Genomic DNA, 22,444 nt, shown 5'->3' on the forward strand with positions numbered 1-22,444 from the left:
GCTTGTGTTACCGACCTCAGCTTGGATTTCTGACTACGTCTCCGTTTCCTGATTTGGTACCCCACTGCCAGCACATTACCGACTTCTGCCTGTTTCTGACCTTGAACCTGATTCCAACTCTGCACCTGTCTGCTTGGCTGCTGCTGAACAAGGCTTGTGACCAGACTCCTTACCACCATTGTAAGGACTCCTGCATCTCCAAGCTTCAGTTCACTACTAGAGCTTCCTGGCACCTGTGCCCTTCCACTGCCTTAGCAATTCCTGTCTCCACCACCAGGGGTGCCTAGACGGGAATTGTGCAAGAGGCCACTCTCATCATCTCGTGCTCCACAGTCAGGTACATGACACAGGCCCACAGTGTCTGCCTCCAGTACAGCAAAGTGTCTGAACCTAAAGCTGAATAGACAGAAAGATGCAGGAAATGTGAGTAGGAATCTTCACTTATCCTTTACACACAGACCATCATGCCAACCATCTGGTCTTTTCAGGGTCCTCAGCAATAAATGACTTAGGGGCAGGTGGGAGGACCTACAACGTTGTGGCTTAGGATGCAGTCAACACTACAGAAAGTATTGAATGCTAAAGACTGTGCCAAAGGTTGTACTGCTTGAAGACAGTGGAGTTCAAACTCCAGCTATGAGCCACAGAGGTTAGTATTTAGTGTCCTCTAATGCAGGAGCCAAGCTTTGTTTTTTTTATTTTGAAAAATTTTAAGAACCAGATAGCCATATAATGTATGTATATATAGAATATAATCAAGAATGCAGATTAGAGATCATTAAATAAAAAATAAAGAACAAACAAAACATTGTCTTTATTACAACACATAACATACACTAATGTACAATAAATACAGATGCTTGGTATCCGGTAACAGATACCGCATAATAAATCAAGAGTATATTACATGGGTTCATTGAATTTGGTGAAACAGCTGAAGTAGGAATCATATCAATTTTGCATTACAATGATACACATTACATTGAAACTGGAAAAAAATTGTACCAAAAGTAAAAATGACATGTTTAGAAAAGTGGAGATAAACTGATCTACTTAATTTTAAGTTTGGCACATGAAAAGGGTTGAGAACAGAAAATATGGTATATTAAATGAAGCTATTTCTAGTTCTATATTTACACATTTAGTTTCATTCTTTACAAATGCCTATATCAAGCACATCTTTGCTGAATATTGTATGTAGAAAAAAAAATGTTAGACGTCTGTTCACTGTACTTGCCTGGTAAATAAATAAGCTTGATAGCTCAAGTGGCCATCACCTTAACAAAATGTATAAAAAGGGGGTTTCCAGTTTTGGAATTCCTATTTAATCCATTTGGGAAAGGGACTCTCTAACCTGTGCAAGGCTAATTTTGGGGGAATGGGGCCCTGAACCAAAATGAAAGTGGCTTCCCTATCTGACTTCATAATACTAGTGGTGACCAGCTTTGAAAAAAGACTCAGTGCCATGTTGCCATGTTTCATGAGAAAATCAAGTGCCCTGCTACAGTCAAATCTCAGCACTACTGCCATAACCAGACTTACAGTTGTGTTACCAAAGGTAGTATGTCTAAGATACTGAAGCACTTGCCTTAGTAAAAAAAATAATAAAAATGGCATCATATGTTCCTTTATTAGTCTACATAGATCAGTTCGTTATATCCTTTGTTTTTGAATGATAAATGGCTGTAACAACACCTTAAAGGAAAATTTCCATGTTCACTCAAAACAATATATGTAGAATTATTACACCATTTTGCATTTTAATATTTTTAAAACGTTACTTTTCCATTTCAGTCTGATGCCACTAAGCATGTATTTTCTTGTAATATGAAAACATGAGTTCAGTCTGTATATTGTATCCACAATGCCCCTAGAAATCTAATTCCTTGCTGATCTGACTGGCTCATGTCTTTTATCAGAAGCTTGCACTGAGTTTGAAGTCTAATTAGGTGCATCTGCTGCAAAAAAAAGTTTAAAGGAAACCTGAACTGAGAAAATATGTAGGTAACAAAAATACACATGACACTATTGCTATATTTCTAACAAATTGCTAGTTGCATGGCACTCTCCCATTTCAGTACTTTCTGAATCACTGGCCCAAAATAAGTATGTTGACATTTAAGTCAGAGTGAAGTAATAACCACAGATCTACACATGTCCCAAGTCAGTGACTCACAAATTACTGAAGATTCTAGATCAGCATGACTACTAGGCATCCAGAATTTTCAAACAGAGCTCAGTAATAGCAGCTTGAATATTTCAACAAGCATAGGTTTCCTTTAATTTTTGTTGATATACTTTTTAAGACTCTTGCACATCTAAATAGATGCAGATGGATGACAAGAATAACATACATTTATTCACAACAGAAACAGGCAAGAATCCACAATGCAATTTGCTAAAATAATTGCAATATTCTTCAGAAAATTATCAGATAACCTAAAAAAATTATAAGGGAATGATGTATTTTTATACTGAAATAAGCTATACAGGGGTGACCTCTCCAGAGAAGTGCAGCAGATGTCTGTTAAAGTCATCCCTCCACTCCTACCTGCATGCTCCTTGTTATTACATATATAGGCAAACACCTGATTGGCTCCCAGTCATACCATATCCTCTTACAGTCTGCGTTTTGCTGTATTGGTGATTAAAGCGGATACCAAATCAAATTTCAATACTCACTGTCCTTTATATCTTCCTGGAGTTCAGCTTCAAAAAATGAAATGTGTGAGAAGATTGCTCTTGGGCATTTGCTGGGCCTGAGGAACCTAGGTTGCCTCATGGGTAATCCATGTCTGCAGAAGCAGATTCAATACAGTTCAAGCATACATCTAAACACAGAAGTCATATAGCCAATAGATCAAAACATTATTTGCAAACTCAACCAACAAATGTACTTATTATTACATATTTCTCAGTCTTCATCATTATTATGTGCATTTTAAAAGGAAACAGTATGGGAATATGGGAATTGCTATTTATGACAGCTCATAGCTATCATGCTCATCTTTTAATCACTACTTGGCAAGTCACTGAAGTAACTGATTTTATTCAAAATATGCATCAGGTACCTTGATACCTCAACCTTTGCATGCATGCTACATGTCAGCAATTCACTAAGTAGTGACACAAGCATAGCTTCGGAGTCAAAACTTTGCAAAAAGGTATAATTATTATTTCCATATATTTTATTTATCCGGAGATATTCACTTTCAACTGTGAGGTTCTGTAAACTTGCATACCGTTGGGGTGTTATATTAGAAGTGGTCCAGGATCCCTTTGTCTTAAAATCCCTTTCCTAGACTGCAGTGTGCCAGATGCTTGTAAGCTATCCCCTCCACTCATCTCTGCTCCGCTACCTACATTCTTCTGTAAGAGCCATAGAAGTGATAAATTCAACTTTGGTCTGCAGATATCAGAACATTCCTTAATGTTCAGCATAGCAGTACTCCCTTTATGTAACTGTAACTGCATTGTGAACCCTTTACTGGTAGACTGCTGACAAAAGCTACACAATGCACACTTTATCAATGATTGTCAGTGGGAGATGATCTGATATCTGTATTTTGCAATGGTGTAGCCATGCCATGAACTTTGTCCAGAGACAGAGAACCAAATGTAAGGGTGAAAAGTGGCAGCAAGCACTTGGATCACTTCTTCCTGGGATGGAAGTGGAAAGGGGGTTCAGAAAATAGGAGTCCTAATCAGTTACCTGGTGTGGACCACCATTAGAAAACTGGCTGTGTACCTTGGAGCCCTGAACATGCTAATTAGTATGTCATATCTTGAGAGCGTGGAACTTTATAAGAGGGCCTATAATAACAATTTAACAAATCATGACTCTGTAAGATTCAACAAAAAAGTAGCTTATTTCTGTGTAATGGACACTCCTACTGATACCAGTTATTCACAGGGCACATATTTGTTTTCCCTTACTATGAACCTGTTGTCAGTTTGTGACCAATGCTCTCCTGTCTTCTTCTGTCAGAATGTGGCAACTCTAAAATGACCTTAAAAATATAATTAAAAATGTACAAAATAAATGCATATTTTTTTCCTGAAAATTAACAATTTGGAGTGAGGAGACAAAAATATCTTTGTTATTTTTAATTCACAATAGGGATATCAGAACAGTTAGTAAAACCCATAACCTCCTCCATGCAACCAAATTCCAAACATAAGATGACCTACACAGTTGTGTAGATGATAATGATTTATTAGACAGCTACTCTTCAAAATACAATGTGCTGGGAAATAGATTTCTTATACCACAATGAGGTGTCTCAATTCTCCTGTATTATTCATTGTATTTTGGATAGAGTGTGTAGCAATTTATTTCTGTTTGGCCCCTTTTACACGGGGCCTCTGTTTGGCAGACTCTGCTTGCTCCGCGGGGATCACCTTGCTGATCCGCATTGAGCAGGCGGATGACAGATCCGTCTCCGCTCTGCACAGTGAGTTTTGCTCTCCTCTATGGGGAAAGTAGATTAAAACGGACCGCCTGACTTTTTTCATCCGATCCGCCAGATGGATGAAAAATAGGACCACCATCTTTCTAGATTTGATGGACAGGATCGGATCAGATAGCAGTAGGTGTCAGCAGGCATGTCACCGCTGACATCTACAGCTCCATAGAGGTGAATGGATGATCCGATCATGTCCACCTGAAAAACTGACAGGCGGACCTGATTGGACAGCCCGTGTGAAAGGGCCCTTCAGTGCACAACTGTCAATACTTTTTATGGTTCTTATGTATATGTGATAAAAAATATATATATTTTTGGAAATTGTAAAATACGTACAATTTCTGTTGAAAAAACTGCAAGTCCCTGCCTATGTATTTCTTTTCAAAATAGATATCTGATAACATAGCACTGACATTTTTTTGTTTCCGAACATGCTCAGTATCATTTCAATTCAGCCCACTTAACAGTCAATGTCAAAGGAACTTATACAGTTTAGATCAAGTAAAAAAGGCCAGAGTACACCATGCTGATTTACTGAATGAAAGGTTGCTTCATACAGTAACTAGCGCCAGGCCAGATAATAATTGATTTCATCAGCCTATGAGAATAAATCATGAAGTCCACTATTTATATATTGCTGTTATTCTAAGATCACAAGGCAGAAATGCTGGTTTACATTGAAATGCATGAGCTGTGTGTCATAAAGTCATACTTGCAGTTACAGCCAAGAGGTGAGTCTACACTTTAATGGTTGCCATTTGACATTTCATAAGTAAAAAAAAAGTCTTGGCAATTTTTGAATTGTTTCATTGCTTAGCATGATTGCAAGACGTATGAATAAAGAACAAAGAAACTCCTGATAAAAACAGAAGGTACATCCAAACAGAGGGTACATCCAGGGAAACTCCAATTCAAGACTGTTTAAAATCATTCCCACAGTAGACCAATCCTAAAATATTCCATGTCTTGACAGTATTAACTTTCCTAGTCCAGTCTTGTGCCTTTCCATCATTGAAGCCTTGCTTAAATTGGTTCATAGATATTCTTTGACTGGTTCATAAATGATTATTTTTGGAAAGATAGGCTATGAGAGCTACAGCCACTCCAACATATATTCCTGTTCCTATAGTGATGGATAATACTGCTAAGAAGAGTGCTCGTCGGGAGCTGGAACTTGCTTGATGAAAGTCTCCTTTGGCTACCGCTTTGTTTGTCTGTAAATAAGAAAACAAAAAAACATTTTAGAAGTACAACAAAATATAGTAATATTGACTATAGTATAATAGATGAAGTTCAGAATTCAGAGATGCATTGAAAAGGTAACTAAGGAACCGTAACTTGTGGATAAATATTCAAGAAGTGGTGCCAACATAGCCAAAGTAGTAGGTAAAACAGTAAGGCATATCAATGTTGATGGCAGTATTACTGTTTGATAAACCTCTAATCAGGAATAAAACCTTTCAAGATTGTGGGACATTTCTGAGAGCTCTTAGTACCAACATCTTAAAAAAAAAGACACGCCCTTGCCACTTCCTAGACAAACGGCCATCATTGAAAAATATAGACTATATGAATTCATCATGATAAAATTCACATCTTTTTAAATTTCTCGAGTTGGGAATTACCAACAAGAAACTTTTTTAATGGGTCATTTCACTAATATTCAATTTTGGTAAAAATAAAGGACTACAAAAATGTATGCATCCTTAGGAGCAATATAACCTTTCTTGACTTTTGATTTTATATTTTAAGCAATAGTCAGCATGGATTCACAAAAGACTAAAGTTGTCAAACAAATCTGATTTATTTTTATGAGGAAGTAAGCAAAAACTTTGACAAAGGAGTGACTGTGGATCAGTATACTTGGATTTTGTCAAAGCGTTTGACAAAGTTTCCCACACGCGACTAATGTGCAAATTGAAATCTACAGGCTTCGGAAATGCAGTTTGTAAATGGATAGAAAACTGACTAAAAGACCATATTCACAGAGTAGTAATTGTTGATTTATACTCTGAAAGGTTATTAGTGGTGTACCTCAAGGTTCAGTGTTGGGGCCCTTATTTTTAACACATTTTTAAATAAAATAGGGTCTGGGATTTAAAGTACCTTTTCATTATTTGCAGATGACATGAAGCTATGCAGTGGAATTATTTCCTTACTAGGGATGAGCCGAACACCGAACGTTCCGTTCACAGCAGAACATGCGAACAGGCAAAAAATTTGTGCGAACACGCGAACAACGTTAAAGTCTATGGGACACGAATGTGAAAAATCAAAAGTGCTAATTTTAAAGGCTTATATGCAAGTTATTGCCATAAAAAGTGTTTGGGGACCTGGGTCCTGCCCCAGGGGACATGTATCAATGCAAAAAAAAAGGTTTAAAAATGGCTGTTTTTTCAGGAGCAGTAATTTTAATAATGCTTAAAGTGAAACAATAAAAATGAAACATTCCTTTAAATATCATACCTGGGGGTTCTCCTTAGCCTGCCTGTAAAGTAGCGCATCTGTAAAGGAATGCCCCATAATGCACTGCAAGATCGTCAATGTACTGCAAGATCACAGTGCATTGACGGCTGCTGATTGGCCAAAGCATGCACCTGACCTGCATGCTTTGGCCAATCTCAGTGTGCTCTGCTGTGGAAGCCTTTGGCCAATCATGGCTCAGGGGACTAAGTCCACTTCCCACACTATGTAAGGCTGCTTACATGGTGGCCGTACATAGTGTAATGAATGAGAGCAGCAAAATTACATTTCTAAAGGAAAAGAATGTCATTTAAAACTGCTCACAGCTGTAATGTATTGTCGGATCGCAGCAATATAGATAAAAATCATTGAAAAAAATGGCGTCTATTACCAGGTCCTTTGGGTCTGGTATGAATATTAAGGGGAACCCAGTGCAAAATGTAAAAAAAAAGGTATGGGGTCCTCCCCAAAATCCATACCAGACCCTTATCTGAGCACACAACCTGGCAGACCGCAGGAAAAGGGGGGACAAGAGAGCGCCCCCCCTTCTGAACCATTCCAGGCCACATGCCCTCAACATGGGGAGGTTCCTTTGGGGGTCCCCCCAAAACACCTTGTCACCATGTTGATGGGGACCAGGGCCTCTTCCCCGCAACCCTTGCCCAGTGGTTGTGGGGGTCTGTGGGCAGGGGGCTTATCGAAATCTGGAAGCCCCCTTTAACAAGGGGGCCCTTATGTGAATAGGTATCGGGTACATTGTACCCCTACTAATTCACCAGAAAAAGTGTCAAAAAAGTAAAAATGACAGGGGACAGTTTTTGACAATCCTTTATTAATAAAAAGTCCAAAGAAAAAAAAGGAAAAACCATCTTCAAGGGAGATGTCTGCACGATAGGCTAAGGGCGGAGCCACACGGTGACGTAATCGGATGGCCCCACCCTCAGCTATATAACAGCTGTCATCGCAAAAAGACTGCAGTCAGAGGGACAAGTCCTATGGAGGCAGAGTTTTTCAGTTTATTTCTCAAGACTGGCAGTGCTGCAATTGGAGATGGATGTGGGACACTTTTTTTAAAGTAAAGGACTTGTCCAAAACTGTCTCCTGTCATTTTTACTTTTTTGACACTTTTTTGATGAATGAGTAGGGGTACAATGTACCCGATATCCATTCACATAGGGGGGGTCGAGATCTGGGGGACCCCTTGTTAAAGGGGGCTTCCAGATTCCGATAAACCCCTCACCTGCAGACCCCCACAACCACCGGGCAAGGGTTATGGGGAAGAGGCCCTTATCCCCATCAAGATGGAGACAAGATGTTTTCGGGGGACCCCAAAGCACCCTCCCCATGTTGAGGGCATGTGGCCTGGTACGGTTCTTGAGGGGGGCGCTCTCTTGTCCCACCCTTTTCCTGAAGCTTGCCAGGTTGCGTGCTTGGATAAGGGTCTGGTATGGATTTGGGGGGGCCCCGCGCCATTTTTTTTTTCATTTTGGTGTGGGGTTCCCCTTAAAATCCATACCAGACCTGAAGGACCTGGTATGGATTTTAGGGGGACCCCAACGCCATTTTTTTTATTTTGGCGTGGGGTTCCCCATAAAATCCATACCAGACCTGAAGGGACTGGTATGGATTTAAATGGGGACCCCATGCCATTTTTAAAAAAACATTTTGACACGGGGTTCCCCTTAATATCCATACCAGGCCCTTTGGGCCTGGTAATGAACTGGGGGGAGGAACTCACGCTGTTTTTTTTCAATGATTTTTATGTATATTGCCGGGAACCGGCACAACATTACAGCCACGAGCAGTTTTAAATGACATTTTTTCCTTTAGAAATGTCATTTTGCTGCTCTCATTCATTACACTATGTATGGCCGCCATGTAAACAGCCTTACATAGTGTGGGGCGTGGACTTAGCCCCCTGAGCCATGATTTGCCAAAGGCTCCCACAGCACTGTCAGTGTCCTGATCACTACCATACACCATAGCAGCATCCTGATCACCGCTACATCATACCAGCATCCTGATCACTGCCATATGCCAAACTAACATCCTGATCACTGTCATAAGCGATACCAGCGTCCTGATCATCGCCATATGCCATACCAGTGTTCTGATCACCAGCATATGCCATGCCAGCATCCTGAACACCGCCATAACCATACCAGAACCCTGATCACCGCCATACAATAGTTTGTAGACTCTATAACTTTTAAACAGACTAAACAATATACACTCTGTCGAGTTATTATTACAAAAAAATGTAGCAGAATACATTTTGGCCTAATTTTATGAAAAAAGATTATTTATTTGCAAATTTGTATAACAAAAACTAAGAAAAGGATTTATGTTTCTAATTTTTCAGTATTTGTATGTTTATATAGTAAACAATAAAAAACCCAGAGGTGAATGAATACCACCAATGGAAAAGCACTATCTGTCTCAAAAAATGAAAAAAAATAATTTGGGTACAGTGTTGCATGCCTGTGTAATTGTCACTCAAAGTGTGACAGCGCTGAAAACTTGAAAATTGGCCTGGACTGGAAGAGTTTGCAAGTGTCCGGACTTGAAGTGGTTAAAAAAGAGCTGGATGCATTTTTAAATGCACAAAAGATATCCAGATACTAATTTTTAGAGGCAAAAACACCAATGCTAGTTGACCCAGGGTATATCTGATTACCTCCTGTGAAATCAGGAAGGATTTTTTTCCCCCACTGGAGCAAATTGAACCATGCTTTATTGCTTTTTTTTTTTTGCCTTCCTCTTGATTAACTATGGGTATCAGATAGTGTATATGAAGGTTTTCTATTTCTGAGTTTTATTTTTAATTGGTTGAGCTAGATGGGCTAGTGTCTTTTTTCAACCTAACTACCGTATGTAACTTCCTGCACTAAAACATTTGAGTATTAATTCCAGTTGGATAGCCATAGATGTTAGGAATAATACCATCAATCGTTTTATATTGATGGGTAAAAACATTTCCCACGTTACGTTCTTAAAGACTTCCTCCTTCCAATGTTCTTTGCATATTGAATGTTTATTACAGTCGGTTGCTAGGCTGAACATGAATATTACATTAAGCATTATGCCTATGAGCAAGAAAATTATTTTCCATTGACAAATAAAAGTATATTGCAAGAGGGAGTGCTGCTATAAAGACCTTCTCTGCCCAAACATAGCAAGGAATCCATTCTACATTTGTAAAAAAAGGGAGGAGATGCCAAGTTAACACAGAGCACGTGGTTCAATCATAGCTACACTGGCCATAAGGCTGTGTGTTTTGTAAAAGTGTTTATGCAGCCTGCAGTTAAAGTGGAACTAAACCCTCCCATCCTTTACAGCCAAGGTAGCTGCCATCTTAACCTTTGCTTAATCTACAGTTGCCACGGTGCTACACATGTCACCAACTTTGACACCAGCTATTTGATGGTTTGACACTTCAGTTGAGAGCCAACATAAGCACACTAGTAACTGTAACAGTTATCATTAAAGCTATGCATTGAATACAACTGTTTTGGTAAAATTAGCGGGCTTAGTTCCTCTTTCGGACATAAGTGCTGGCAGAAACACTGCTATAGAACACACAACATGCATGGTCAATAATTAGTTAAGAAGCATCAAACAGAATCCCTCTTAAAGATGATTATTTCTCCCTCCATGTGCTGGTATGTATCATGATTAGCGCCCATCACTCACCCTGAGCACCTATACCTCCTGCCCTGAGATGATGATAGTGTCTTTCTCCCCACCTGCCTGATAAGCAGCCCCAATTCCACACTACTGGAGATATGACTTTTGCTGCCTATAAACTCCAAGCACCCATTTTGTATGATTACCCCTCTCCAACTGATTACACCTCCCTTCCCCGATCGATGACCAGTGGCCTACCCCATACCAATGTGTACCAATCACCTGTTATATGAATAGCACCCATGACTTCCTCACAGATAATTGACTGCCCATGTCTCCTCATCTAATTGAAGAGCACCCACACCTTATCCCTAAACCCTAAATCCCTCTGAGTACAATTGCAATTACTTCTAATAAGTACCAAAGATATGCCCATAACCAGGTTATATATTTATTTGTATAAGTTCACACCTTTTATTACAAACCATAGACACTACTTTGTTTTTCTCATACTAAAATTTTTTTTTACTATAAAATGTTCTAAGACTCTTAATAACAAAATGTTCTAAGACTTTTCTGCATAGCGACCTCTACATTTGTTTATTTTTCAAGGATGTGGAAAAGAGAGAAACAAATCTACGTAGTCCTTTGTGATATTGTTATACTGTTATCAATTATTAACATATCTTAATAATTTAGCATTATACAGTATGGAATTCAGAAACGTATTTTCTTCCTCTTCACTAGCATAAAACAACACATTAAGAAAAACATGCACCTTTCTTCAATAATTTAGAACTTTGTGATTAGTACAGAGTGCACAATATATGAGTTAGCACATATAAATGAGGAAGGGTACCTTTTGTAAAAAATATCAGGTGATGAATCACAGCTGGAACTATGTAAGATCCTAGGAGTCATGTAGACGTCAAAAGCAATTTTTGTTATAAAATATATTCTATGTGCATAACAGGTAGGTTTTTATAAATAATGTAAAGGGGTAACAATATGATCAGAATAATATTATAAGTTGAATTAAATCTCAAGATTCCTTTCTTCCAGCAGTGCACAAAGTCTGCAAGGAACCTTACTTCATTGATGCATGCCCTGTTGACCTAGTGAGGGTGTTTAGTAGACCAGTCACCCAGTGCACCCAGCACACCAATAGCTAGGTTGGATGACTGCTCTCATCAATAGGACAAGCTGTCCCTATCACAGTTATAAGCCATATTTCCTGATTAATTGGGGACCAAAAGAGCTAGGGGCATCTTCAATATGAAGCCCTAAAGTATTTATGCGGTACTTTCTTCCTTAAAAAAAAAATTCTGCTTGGAGAACAATTCCTACAAGTAATCTTTTATTATTATTCTTGAGTATTTATGATTTTTGTCTATAATGTGCACATAATTTTATACATTTCAGATTTTTCACAAAGAAAATTATTGTTTTACTTAGTGGGGAGTAATTTGTTAAATATGTAAAAGATGGATGATCAACTACCCTTCATGTTGCCAGAGGACCACAACTCTCAGAACTCTCTAAAATATTACTCCACTCATTATAATTTTTTGTCTATTTTTATATATAAATACTATAAATAAATACATAATATGATAAATAAATAGTATACATACCTATCAAATAGTACATAAAGACAGAAATAAAAACTTAATAGAAATGTTAATTTTAATCCCACTCTATGAAGTGCAAGAACCTACTTAAACATTTAATTCAAAAGAGTGAATGTCCGTGAATCCATTTGTCTTCCACCAGGAGAATTGCTGGGGATTTTCGCAGCCTGGTGGGAACAATGGGCACTGGAGAAGTTGAAGTAGGGGTAGATGAGGAGAAATCAGACCGGCCGAATACTTTACCGAGTCCCACATGCGAAGAGAATGGGCCAGACATGGCCCCGTCACGAGAGGACGATGTGTGGGAGGGAGCCAGGGCAATAAGGAGATGGGTGTTTGGTGTGAATCCACTAGGTCCATAGTGGCCCATAGCGGCATTTGGTGTTGTGCATGGAGTTGGGATAATGGGGCTATGTTTGCAGCTATAGGCTTGTAGGTTAGGGACTGAAAGTCCACCATTGATTCTGCGGGCATAAAGTATTTGCTTATTGATCCTGGGGCGGGTAGAACCCAAGACAAATTTCAGGATTTTGCGCTGATGTATTCGTAGGATATGCGGCAGGATCGGGACCGGTAGGACTCTAAAGAAGTAGAGTAATTTCGAGAGGTATGTCATACGAATAGCCACGATCCTGCCGAACCAGGATAATGGGAGATGAGTCCAGAAGGACAACATGTCCGTCAGCTTCTTAAGTATAGGAGGAAAGTTTGCCTTATAGAGTCCCGTGTAGGTTGGGGTGAGCCGGATCCCCAGGTAGGGTAATGAGGTCAGCCATTGGAACGTGAAGGTATTTTTTAAGGTTATCAAGTCTGAGGGCCGAAGATTAATTGACATGGCTTTTGATTTGGTGGGGTTAATGAACAAGCCAGAAAGGGAGGCAAAAGAGTCTAGTAAACAGAACAGGTTAGGTAGGGTGATTCTAGGGTTTGTTAGGGTTAGGAGAATATCATCTGCGAACAGTGATATCTTATGGGGTGTCCCTGCTATCTCAACACCAGTTATGTCCAGGTGGGATTGGATCGCCTCTGCCAACGGTTCCATGGCCAAAATAAATAGGAGTGGGGAGAGTGGGCAGCCTTGCCGAGTCCCCCTCCTGATGGAAAATGGAACAGATTAGAAACCATAGTATTTGACCTTAGCCTGGGGGGAATCATATAGTGCCATTACCCATTGCAAGAATGACGATCCAAAGCCATAGTGGCTGAGTACCTTTGTCAGGTAAGGCCAGGACAAAGTGTCTAAGGCCTTGTTCATGTCAAGAGACAGTAACATAGTTGCTATAGACCGGCTATGGGCTGTGTGCTAAAGTTGTATTATACGTCTAATAGCGTCTCCTGCTTGTCTCCCTGGAACGAACCCCACCTGGTCCTTTTTGACCAGGCGTGGTAGGAAGGAGTTTAAACAATTGGCGAGGATCTTGATCAGTATTTTAATGTCTACATTAATAAGTGAGATGGGCCTAAAATTGGTCCAAGATGTGTGGTCACGGTCGGGTTTTGGAATCATAACAATATTGGCGGTTAAAAGGTCATAGTCGTTAAATGGGGGGCTAAGACGTCTGCTAACTTCCTATAGTAAAGGGCCGTGAAGCCATCCAGGCCTGGACATTTGCCTACTTTCAGTTCTTTTATACCCTGTAATACTTCCGTTAACTGAATATCTCGATCCATTAACGATGCGTGTGTGTCGGACAGCTTAGTCAATGTCAGTCCTGTCAGGAAGGATGATAGGTCTTGAGTAGGAGGCTGAGTGGGGGCCTTGTAGAGGGTGGTGAGGCGGTACCTAAATTCTGCCAGCACTTTCAACGGGTTACCTGTGAGGACATTCTGTCTAGTGCAGAGAGTGATAGGGTTGTGTTTCGGGGTAAAGGTGCGCAGCCTATTGGCCAGCATTGAGGCGGGTCTGTTGGCCTTGGTGTACCATTTCTGGCGGGCCCAGCGTAATGTACGTTCTGCCTCTTCAATGAGGCATAGGTCGAGTTCTGTACGCGCCCCATCTAATAGTTTACGATTAGCCGGAGTAGGGGACTATTTAAAAATTGTGGATAGGGATTCTAGGCACGCTTCTAAAGAGTTACGCATTGCTATGCGTTCTCGCTTGCATTTTGCTGCCAGCTGAATTATATGCCCCTGAGTTCATTTCTGTTTTTTTAGTCCTAAATATTCTCAGGGATAGCACATCAAATGGTTATATTAATATCACCAAATATTGCAAATTCATAAATCATAGATGTATCTGTGACCTCTCTACTCCACCGACAGATCCATGTACTATTCATGGAAACAATTGGATTTATGAATATAACCCAATGATGATGCTGATGTGATAAATGTGTATATTTTAGATCTAATATCATCTGGAAGAAGAAGACTCGTGCCTCGAAAAGCATTAATACATTTTTTTTTTCCTCCCCTGGAATTAAAGTGGTTTATCTTAATTCTATGCATTAAGATAAAAAGCCTTCTGTGTGCAGAAGCAGCCCCCAGCGCCCCCTAATATTTACCTGAGCCTATCCCTGTCCCTGTGACTCGGCTTGGGTGCCTCCATAGCAAGCTGCTTGCTGTGAGGGGACTCAACAGGGAGGAGGAGCCAGGAGTGCCATAGAGGCACCCGAGAATTGTAGGATCTGGGCTGCTCTGTGCAAATCTACTGCAACAGAGCAGGTAAGTATAACATGTTTGTTATTTTTAATGAAAAAAATTAGACTTTACAATCACTTTAAACTAAATGTTTTGTCAAAAATATTAATGACTTTACATAGCACTGATGGGCACCGATAGTCTGATGGACACTGAAGAGGCAGCACTGGTGGGCACTAAAGATGAGGCACTTATGAGACTGAACTGATAGGTAGCACTGAAGGGCACTGATAGGCACTGGTAGGTGGCACTGATGAGCACTGATAGGCAGCACTGATAGGCTGACACTGATGAGGATGCACTTATGGGCACTGATTGGCAGCACTGATTGGCAGCACTGGTGGGCATTGATTATAAGTGTACATGTCCCTTTCGCACAAGCTAATTATCGCCTCTCCTCACTCTGTCAGCATGAGGAAAGGAGTGCCGATATTCGGCTTGTGTTTACATCGTGAACATCTGTCATTGGAGACAACTGATCACATAGTAAAGGGCTGCTGTGATTGGCCCTTTACCCCAATCTGTGATCAGCTATGTACTAAGTATGCAGCGCTAACAGAACAATACAAAAAATAGTTATATTTGACAATCCAATATAAGCGTACTTTAAAAACATCCTTTCATGTTGGGAGTTCTGCCTGTCTGCTGGCGAACTCTTTCCACAACTTCCTGGATTCTTTGCATGCTTTGCAGATTCTCCTCTACTCTTTAATTTAATTTCTAGGGACTTCATATCCCATGGCACCTTGTTGTCTGCAAGCAGTAATTCCCGTACTGACTCCGCCTCCTGAAATTCCTCTTCTCACCACTTCTGTAGCTCAGAAGGCAGGCTTTGTGAAATGTGTGACACAGCAGTGCCTACTCACATGGTAAAGGAAATACATGTCAGAGAATTTGAGGAAGTAAATGTATAGGGATCTTCACAAAGTAACTTTACAACCCTCAAGAATATTCAGATTAATAGGAATAGGCTAGAACTAATTGAAATACAATGTGGATATGAATATATGATTTTACATTTTGACTATCACATTGATCTATCTACTTTCCTATGATCTGATCTTCCATCCATAGCATTTTAAAATAATTTGAATGAAATCAATCGGATTTGCACAAAATAAATAGATGACAGTTTATGTCTTTTCCATAATTCATAGATTAAATCATATTGTCTGATTTGGCGAAAAATCACTTGATCAGATTGCTACTTGGCCATCTTTAGGTTAGGCAATGATTTGATTAAAGTGGAGCTGCACCCAAAATGGGAAGCTCCGCTTGTTTGCCTCCTCCCCCCTCTGCTGCCACATTTGGCACCTTTCGGGGGGGAGCGGGTACCTGTTTTGACAAGTACAGTCAGGTCCATAAATATTGAGACATCAACACAATTCTAATCTTTTTGGCTCTATACACCACCACAATGGATTTGAAATGAAACGACCAAGATGTGCTTTAACTACAGACTTTCAGCTTTAATTTGAGGGTATTTACATCCAAATCAGGTGAACGGTGTAGGAATTACAACAGTTTGTATATGTGCCTCCCACTTTTTAAGGAACCAAAAGTAATGGGACAATTGGCTGCTCAGCTGTTCCATGGCCAGGTGTGTGTTATTCCCTCATTATCCATTTTACAAGGAGCAGATAAAAGGTCCAGAGTTCATTTCAAGTGTGCTATTTGCATTTGGAATCTGTTTCTGTCAACTCTCAATATGAGATCCAAAGAGCTGTCACTATCAGTGAAGCAAGCCATCATTAGCCTGAAAAAAACAAAACAAACCCATCAGAGAGATAGCAAAAACATTAGGTGTGGCCAAATCAACTGTTTGGAACATCCTTAAAAAGAAAGAACGCACCGGTGAGCTCAAAACCAAAAGACCCGGAAGACCACGGAAAACAACTGTGGTAGATGACCGAAAAATTCTTTCCCTGGTGAAGAAAACACCCTTCACAGTTGGCCAGATCAAGAACACTCTCCAGGAGGTAGGTGTATGTGTGTCAAAGTCAACAATCAAGAGAAGACTTCACCAGAGTGAATACAGAGGGTTCACCACAAGATGTAAACTATTGGTGAGCCTCAAAAACAGGAAGGCCAGATTAGAGTTTGCCAAACAACATCTAAAAAACCCTTCACAGTTCTGGAACAACATTCTATGGACAGATGAGACCAAGATCAACTTGTACCAGAGTGATGGGAAGATAAGAGTATGGAGAAGGAAAGGAACTGTTCACGATCCAAAGCATACCACCTCATCAATGATGCATGGTGGTGGTAGTGTCATGGCGTGGGCATGTATGGCTGCCAATTGAACTGGTTCTTTTGTATTTATTGATGATGTGATGATGACAAAAGCAGCAGGATGAATCTGAAGTGTTTCGGCAATATTATCTGCTCATATTCAGCAAAATGCTTCAGAACTCATTACGGCGCTTCACAATGCAGATGGACAATGACCCGAAGCATACTGTGAAAGCAATCAAAGAGTTTTTTAAGGGAAAGAAGTGGAATGTTATGCAATGGCCAAGTCAATCACCTGACCTGAATCCGATTGAGCATGCATTTCACTTGCTTAAGACAAAACTGAAGGGAAATGCCCCAAGAACAAGCAGGACCTGAAGACAGATGCAGTAGAGGCCTGGCAGAGCAACACCAGGGATGAAACCCAGCGTCTGGTGATGTCTATGCGTTCCAGACTTCAGGCTGTAATTGACTGCAAAGGATTTGCAACCAAGTATTAAAAAGTTAAAGTTTGATGGATGATTGTTAATCTGTCCCATTACTTTTGGTCCCTTAAAAAGTGGAAGGCACATATACAAATTGTTGTAATTCCTACAAGGTTCATCTGATTTGGATGTAAATGCCCTCAAATTAAAGCTGAAAATCTGCAGTTAAAGCACATCTTGTTCGTTTCATTTGAAATCCATTGTGGTAGTGTATAGAGCCAAAAAGATAAGAATTGTGTTGATGTCCCAATAGTTATGGACCTGAATGTACCTGTCTCCACTTCCGGGAGACCTTGCTGCTGAAGTTCGGCCCCCCTCCTCCTTTCCCATTGAGAAAGTGCAGTACGGAACCGGCTGTGGAGCTGCAAGGCTTCATTGCCAGTTTACCTTACAAGGAATGGAGGCAGCAGCACCCGAGAGCCGATGGAAAAATCGGCTGGGGTGCCGACATTGCGGGATCCCTGGACAAGTAAGTGTCCTAATATTAAAAGTCAGCAGCTACAGTATTTGTTGGGGGGGGAGCTGGAGCTCCGCTTTAAGTTTCATGTCTTTGTTTCAGCGCAATCCCTGGATATTATCCCTCACTTCCTGTTACAATTAATTTTTTAAGAAAAGATAGTTATAGGAAATCTCTCTAAAGATGAAGAGACTCTAACAAAATTTTTTTTCCAGTAGAGCTTTTTTGTAAGTTTTCATTACTGTCCCTGTCTTCCTGCCCTGGTAACCCCCCCCCCCCCCTAATATATTGCCCTGGTGTCATATGGAATGGAAGTGAAGGGAAATCTCCAAAATGCAGTCACCAACACTTATAAAAACATGACAGAGATTAAAAAAACATTGTTTTAGCTGGAGATGAGCTTTAAACTATCTAACAAGCATGATTTACTTTTTCTCATTTACCGCATGTAACAAGCATTATATTATAAATTGGCACATGTAGTGAATGATCATGTGTTTTATCAATTGCCTTGTTTTTAATTATCTTTTACTGAGCTATAAAGGTTCCTACAAAGCATAAACTCCTACATAGCATATACAACCATTTAGCTTTAATCGTCAGTCTCTATGGACTATTTAACGGTAAACTGAATGAATTTGTATTACTCTACATAAAATGGAATTGTTGCTCAAAGTAACTCCTTGTAAGTGAAATTCCCAAGCTTTTACAAATAAAGACTATGCTTATTTTCATGTAAAGTACTGTAGTATCTTTTCCCATTTCAATTCTATTTTGGAATGCAAACTCCAATCAGTTTTTTTTATAGCATAGCATATGTATGTTTCACTAGTTTATTTATGTGTTTTTTTATATTTTGGATATAGAGGGTAATGGTTTTTATAGCTGCTGGTGAGCCTATTTTAGAGATTCCTCTTTAATTCCTGTCTATGTGACACAAATTCTTTGACCTCATTGCGGTTGTTTCCACTATTTCCTGTTCCCCCTGTTACTGGGTCACTCTATAAAAGCTGCATGGTGTTGACCATCTTCCAGAGTAATGCATACCCCTATGTTATTCAACAGTCAAATAAGACAGCCTCTGTTGGCCCCCGGGTTTGGTGTTTGATAGTGGAATGTCAGTGGTGGGATTAGTGTCATCTTAACAAGAACATTAAATAGAGAAACCAAGGCCTTGTATAAAAGTCTAAGCCCAAAAAACTGATCTGCAGACCTGCACAATTTTTTTTAGGCACCACAAGGTCCCTGCACTTTACCAATTATGTACTGTAAAGGAACTGTTCACATATAGTGCATTGTTGTAATGCACATGGTACCAGTGTCCTTGCCCCTTATGTACTGCATGTGTGTTCCTGTTCACTTGGAATGGTGCACCAATGCACATGCACAATGCACAGCAGAACACCACAATGCATGATGTGTGATGCTGTGGGCTGTAGTTGAATAAATAGGGCAGGAGTGATTTCACCTGCACTGGAGCCCAAATACCTAGGCTGGGGTAATGCAACACTTGCTCTATTCAAAACTAGTAAAAAGTTGTATTTTAATTATCTTCTCTTAAAAAGTTATAACTTTCATTTTTATGTTGTCCGAACATACCAATATGTATAGTCACTTCCCACTGATAAATAGGATTGCTTTTTTATCTCATAGGTACATAGTTACATACTGTAGTAGGCGAGGTTGAAAAAAGACACAAGTCCATCAAGTCCAACCTATGTGTGTGTGATTATATGTCAGTATTACATTGTATATCCCTGTATATTGTGGTTGTTCAGGTGCTTATCTAATAGGTTTTTGAAACTATCGATGCTCCCCGCTGAGACCACCGCCTGTGGAAGGGAATTCCACATCCTTGCTGCTCTTACAGTAAAGAATTCTCTACGTAGTTTAAGCTTAAACCTCTTTTCTTCTATGTTTAATGAGTGGCCACGTGTCTTGTTAACCACTTAAGGACCGAGCCTCTTTTTGAGATTTGTTGCTTACAAGTTAACCACTTAAAGACCGGCCTCATTTTGGATTTTAGGTGTTTACATGTTTAAAACAGGTTTTTTTGCTAGAAAATTACTTAGAACCCCCAAACATTTTTCTTTTTTTTTCTAACACCATAGAGAATAAAATGGCGGTCATTGCAATACTTTTTTTTGCACCGTATAAGCGCACTTTTTTTGGAAAAAATTCACTTTTTTGAATAAAAAAATAAGACAACAAGTAAAGTTAGCCCAATTTTTTTTATATTGTGAAATATAATGTTACGCCAAGTAAATTGATACCCAACATGTCACGCTTCAAAATTGCGCCTGCTCGTGGAATGGCGTCAAACTTTTACCCTTAAAAATCTCCATAGGCGACGTTTAAAAAATTCTACAGGTTGCATGTTTTGCGTTACAGAGGAGGTCTAGGGCTAGAATTATTGCTCTCACTCTACCGGTCGCGGCAACACCTCACATGTGTGGTTTGACCACCGTTTTCATATGCGGGCGCTACTCACGTATGCGTTCGCTTCTGCGCGCAAGCTCGTCGGGACAGGGCGCTTTAAAATTTTTTTTTTTTCTTATTTATTTTACTTTATTTTATTTATTTTTTCACTGTTAAAAAAAAAAAATTGGATCACTTTTATTCCTATTACAAGGAATGTAAACATCCCTTGTAATAGAAAAAAGCATGACAGGTCCTCTTAAATATGAGATCTGGGGTCAAAAAGTCCTCAGATCTCATATTTAGATTTTAATGCAAAAAAAAAAAAAATTGTTAAGCGGCAGAGGGCGCGGGAGAGCGGCGGGGGGGTGGCACCTCTCCCGCCACCGATAACGGTGATCTCGCGGTGGACCCACCGCAGAGAACACCATTATCATGTACAGAACCGCCGGCCCTAAAGATGGACACCTCGGTTGTGTCAGCAGCTGCTGCCGTTACCGAGATATCCATCTTCAAAGTAATGACGTATATTTTTTTTAGTTAGAAAATTACTTTTAATGGTTGCAATACTTTCTGTCACACCATATTTGCGCAGCGGTCTTACAAGCACACTTTTTTTTGAAAAAATACACTTTTTTGAATAAAAAAATAAGTCAACAGTAAAGTTAGCCCAATTTTTTTTATATTGTGAAAGATAATGTTACGCCGAGAATTGATACCCAACATGTCACGCTTCAAAATTGCGCCCACTCGTGGAATGGCGACAAACTTTCACCCTTAAAAATCTCCATAGGCAACGTTTAAAAAATTCTACAGGTTGCATGTTATGAGTTACAGGGGAGTTCTAGGGCTAGAATTTTTTTGCTCATGCTCCACCGATCGCGGCGATACCTCACATGTGTGGTTTGAACTAGACATGTGCATTCATTTTCGTCCGAATGCATTTTCGTCCGAATTTCAGGTATTTTCGTTATCGTTTTAACAAACAATAACGAAAGTTCAGAATCCGAAAAACGAAAGATCCGACATAAACAAATGCTTTATTTTCGTTTTTATTGCTACAACAGTTCAATATTAATAGCAGATTTGACATGACGCTGACAATAACAATCTGTGTCCATCACACCTGTGGTCGAATGTGCCTAACCTTAACTCTATTAGTCCAAGATTATTCTACATTATTGGACCCTACAAGCATCAACCTAATTAAGAATTGAAACCTTACAAAGACAACTGCAAAAACTTGCCATGAACAGGAAGCAAAAAAAACTACAAAACCTACACCAAGAGCAGACCTTTGGGATACAACCTAAACAACACAAAACAAACACAACCTCTATAACTCCTGCTATCAGCAACTTGGAACCCAATCCAGCATCCCAACGTATCCCTTGTTTTAATGCTGACCTGACGGAAAATGTGGATATAACAGAGGAACTCGGAATCATAAATTTGTCAAATCATAAACTTTCCACACCAGAAATAACAGTCCTCTCCAAAGGCCTCGCATACTGCCCAACCACGACATTTTATAATTTACAGGTATGGTCAGATATGGAGGAATTCTTCAGGAGACTAAGGCTCAAAGAATATTTTCACTGTAATGAAAGGAATCCTAGGACAATAGGAGGTGACAAAAAGAAAAGGAACAGCAACATCACACCTCCACAAGGACGCAACCCCAAACTGGATACCTATATTGGCAGCTTCAGGCTGCGTGTCACATGCCTGATATCCATCCAGCAAAAGAAAATATTATACAACCTTTCACCACTGGAGCGAAGGGCTGTACACGATCTGCGCAATAATCAGACCATAACCATCAAACCAGCAGATAAAGGGGGAGCAGTCGTTATGATGGATACAGACAAATATGTACAAGAGGGCCAGAGGCAGCTGGCAAATACTACTTACTACAAAAAACTGGATTATGATCTAACCCAGGATTTTACTAAGCAATTAAAAGGTCTTATTACAACAATACCAAGCCACCTACATTCAGAATTTATCAATGTGATTTCA

The 22,444-nt window shown here is 39.8% G+C and overlaps 1 protein-coding gene across 1 annotated transcript in view; it reads right to left on the minus strand.

The window, feature by feature from the left end:
• Nucleotides 1-790: 790 nt before the first annotated feature.
• Nucleotides 791-22,444, minus strand: part of SYNDIG1 (synapse differentiation inducing 1) — a 535,179-nt gene continuing 513,525 nt past the window's right edge. Inside the window, exon 4 of the mRNA XM_073627951.1 lies at nt 791-5,680. Within this exon, the coding sequence (XP_073484052.1) occupies nt 5,522-5,680 (159 nt within the window). The 3' untranslated portion in view covers nt 791-5,521. The remainder of the gene's footprint in view (nt 5,681-22,444) is intronic.

The sequence above is a fragment of the Aquarana catesbeiana genome, linkage group LG04 (genome assembly GCF_042186555.1).
Source record: "Aquarana catesbeiana isolate 2022-GZ linkage group LG04, ASM4218655v1, whole genome shotgun sequence".
Classification (NCBI taxonomy): Eukaryota; Metazoa; Chordata; class Amphibia; order Anura; family Ranidae; genus Aquarana; species Aquarana catesbeiana.